At 38.3% G+C, this 3,527-nt stretch overlaps 1 protein-coding gene across 1 annotated transcript in view; it reads right to left on the bottom strand.

Annotated features, from left to right (window-relative positions):
* LOC106876992 (uncharacterized) overlaps positions 1-3,527 on the bottom strand; it is a 46,125-nt gene that overhangs the window by 14,129 nt on the left and 28,469 nt on the right. The window contains exons 10-12 of the mRNA XM_014925769.2: positions 2,951-3,100; positions 2,282-2,443; positions 567-728 (exon numbers count right to left, since the gene is read on the bottom strand). Of these exons, the coding sequence (XP_014781255.1) occupies positions 567-728; positions 2,282-2,443; positions 2,951-3,100 (474 nt within the window). The remainder of the gene's footprint in view (positions 1-566; positions 729-2,281; positions 2,444-2,950; positions 3,101-3,527) is intronic.

The following is a 3,527-nucleotide window of genomic DNA, read 5'->3' as shown; positions in this document are numbered from 1 at the left end:
AGACAATTTTAGAGTGACTTCGGTCAAAACGCTAAAATAACTGACCAACAAAAAGAGAAACCAACCAAGATTCAATCGAATCAAAAAATAAACCCAAATACTAAGCGAACAAAGATGAACCATCCTATTTCCATTGCACGTGGACATGCACACACACACGCACACACACACACACATGCACACACACACACACATTCACATACCCCCCTCCCCTTTTACATACACAAACGTATATTCACACAGAGTTGAAACACTGTTTGATTTATTTTTTTCAGCATACAATTTCATCATCCCACTACCAAGTATGACATCACCCCTTCCTTCCTTATTCATCTATCACCCCTTCATTTCTCATTCATAAACACAAGAGTATTATTATAGTAGATTATCTAGGTAACCATGGGGGCATCTGTGAAATTTTTCGCACAATTCCACCCAGCTGTTTGACCGTGAATCCGAAGACAAGAAAGAGTCGCCCATGTCAAATCTATATGTATAGATATATGAGAGAGAGATTTTGATAACTACGTTTATCTGGATAGAGATAAAATATAATATTAACCTACCTGTTCTTGTTTAGCAAGGTCTATGTCAATTTCTCCAGGTTGCCTGGTCTCTTGGGGTTCGCTGATCTCTTTGGGTGAAGCATATGTTGAAGCAACTTTAAACTTTTTACATATCTTACATCTTTCCATCTTATTACCAGCCACTACATACTTAACAGTATCCTAAAAAGAATCACAGGTATATCAATTATACTTGAGATGCAAATGAATTTACAAGTAGATATATTAGAAAAATATAGTTAAACAATCAGAACTCTACAATATTGAACAACACAGTCATAACCAGTTTGTCTGTTCGTTTAAGCAATGCATTCAACACAGAGTTAAAGCTCATTATGAAAAATGAGACGAGTGAAAATTTATAGAAGAGATAAAGTTAATACAGGTGATGAGCTGGTAGCAACCAGATGAAATTAAGTTGAGTTCCTTTTGAAATCGTTCTAAGAAGAGAGATTTGATGGTTTAAATATTCTACGGTAAGGTTAAATATATGGCTATGCATGTAAATATATTTACAACTTATCTGTAGGCACTCTGTCTCATGACTATTGCTAATAAATACACACACACACACACACACGTGTGTGTGTATTTGGATTGTGACTGCGTATTTCATGATGTAGTTAGGAAGTAAGAGGTGTCTCCATGACATTTACAACTCCTACATGGAGGTATAACTTGCTAGGAATCGTAGCCAACTTCCTTAAATTACAAATTTCTTTTTGAAATTATTCTACAAATAAGAAATCTTGGTGGTTTAAACATTCTACAGTAAGGTTAAATATATGGCTATGAATAGACACACAGACACAGACACAAACACACACACACACACACTCAGACATGCATGCACGCACACAGTCTCACACACGCACACACACACACATACACGTGTGTGTGCATTTGGATTGTGAGTGTGTAGTTCATGATATAGTTGAGAAATAAGAGGAGTATCCATGACATTTCCAGCTCCTACATGGAGGCATAACTTGCCTGAAGAAGAAGCCAACTCCCTCAAATCACACATTTCCTTTTTTAAAGCAGGATACTCTAGTAATGTCACCTTTGAGACATTGTGCCTGGAACACATAGAAAGGTGTGATGGACACAACTGGAATGCCTTTTAATCAAAAGTCTGCATGATCAGAAATGACCTAAGGCTAAACAACAACAATAACAACAGCAACATAAAGATGCAATGAGGGAACCTCTAGATTAATGGTTCTCAACCATTTTTCACCTATGGTCCCCTTTGATTACTACTTTATTCTGGTGGACCACTCCCTGTCCCCACCCCATAGCCATTTAATGTTTAAAAGGTTCCTCTCTCAAAGGTTCCTTGTCTTGCAAGTTACTTGGTGACCCTGCCTGTGCTGGTACCACATAAAAAGCATCCAGTCCACACTTTCAAGTGATTGGCATTTGGAAAAGCATCCAGCAGTAAAAATCATGCCAAAACTGATCTCACCTGTGCTGATGCCATCACTGTTGGGTGATTGGTATTAGGAAGGGTATACAGCTGTAAGAACAATGCCAAAACAGACACAGAAGTCTGGTGTAGTCTTCTGCCTGGCCAGCTCCTGTCAAACCACCCAACCTACACCAGCATGGAAAGCAGATGTTAAATGATGATGATGATATATATACAAACATGAGAGAGAGATCATGATAACTATATTTACCTGGATACAGAATAAAATGTAATATAAACCTACCTGTTCTTGTTTAGCAAGGTCTATGTCAATTTCTCTAGGTTCTCTGGTCTCTTGGGCTTGACTGATCTCCTTAGGTGGATCAGATGTTGAAACAACTTTAAAATTTTTACATATCCTACATCTTTCCATCCTTCTACCAGCCATTGTATAATTAACATTATCCTAAAAAGAAACGGTTATATAAATTACTAGCTTAAAAGCTGCACTCTGTGCAGACATTTATGATCAGCCCCCGGAAAGGACCTTATCATATGTGTGTGTGTGTGTGTGTGTGTGTGTGTGTGTGCGTATGTATGCATGTGTGCATGTGTGTGTGTGTGTGAGTGCATGCATGTATGTGTGCATGTGTGGCTGTGTGTGCATGCACATGCATGTGTATTTGTACTCTTGTCTTGGCATCATGTGATAATTGCAATTGAATGTCACCATCATACAAGCAATACTGTTTATGTTCTGTTTTCTATGATGAAATACTATCTTGCTTTTAAACAGAGGAGAGTTGCGGGTTGGCAATAGGAAACCATTCAACCATAGAAAATTGGCATCAACAAATTCTATCTTATCCGTGCGAACATGATAAAGTGAACATTAAGTGATGATATATCAACTTGGTAACTAAATAATAAATGGACACAGTTAGATGAAATATATCACAATATAAACACCCACCTGTTCCTGTTTAGTAAGGTTGACCTCTTCAGGTTGTCTGGTTTGTTGGGCTCGATTAATCTTTTTAGGAGATGTTGATGCAGTTTTAAGATTTTTACATAGCTTACATTTTTCCACATTACTACCAAACACAACATATTCAACAGTATCCTAAAATGAAATGCATTCATAAAAATTATACTTGAGATGCAAATAAAGAACAGGAAAGAAATGTCGTGAAAAGATATAACATTTTCCAGGAGTGAAAGAAAATAACTTCCCAGGGAGTGGATCTTGTGGGTTTATATTAATTTTACACACACACACCTTCTCTTTTCACTCCCTTGTGCCACATGGGCTCAACTCCCCTCTTTTCTTCATCTGACTCCCTTCCTCTCTTTTCTTCATGGCACCTACTTCCTCTCTTTACTCCTACCCACCTCACCTCTCCTCTCTTTCTCTGACATCTACTTCCTTTCTTTACTCCTACCCACCTCTCTCTTCATTGATACTCCCTCCAACCACACCCCTCCCACATACCCCACCCCTGCTCCTACACCCACATATCCCACACCATTCCCAGATCACGCCACCACAC

The sequence above is a fragment of the Octopus bimaculoides genome, chromosome 11, assembly GCF_001194135.2.
Source record: "Octopus bimaculoides isolate UCB-OBI-ISO-001 chromosome 11, ASM119413v2, whole genome shotgun sequence".
Taxonomy (NCBI): Eukaryota; Metazoa; Mollusca; class Cephalopoda; order Octopoda; family Octopodidae; genus Octopus; species Octopus bimaculoides.
Note: the sequence above shows the minus strand (reverse complement) of the source record. Positions and strands in the feature narration are given on the sequence as shown.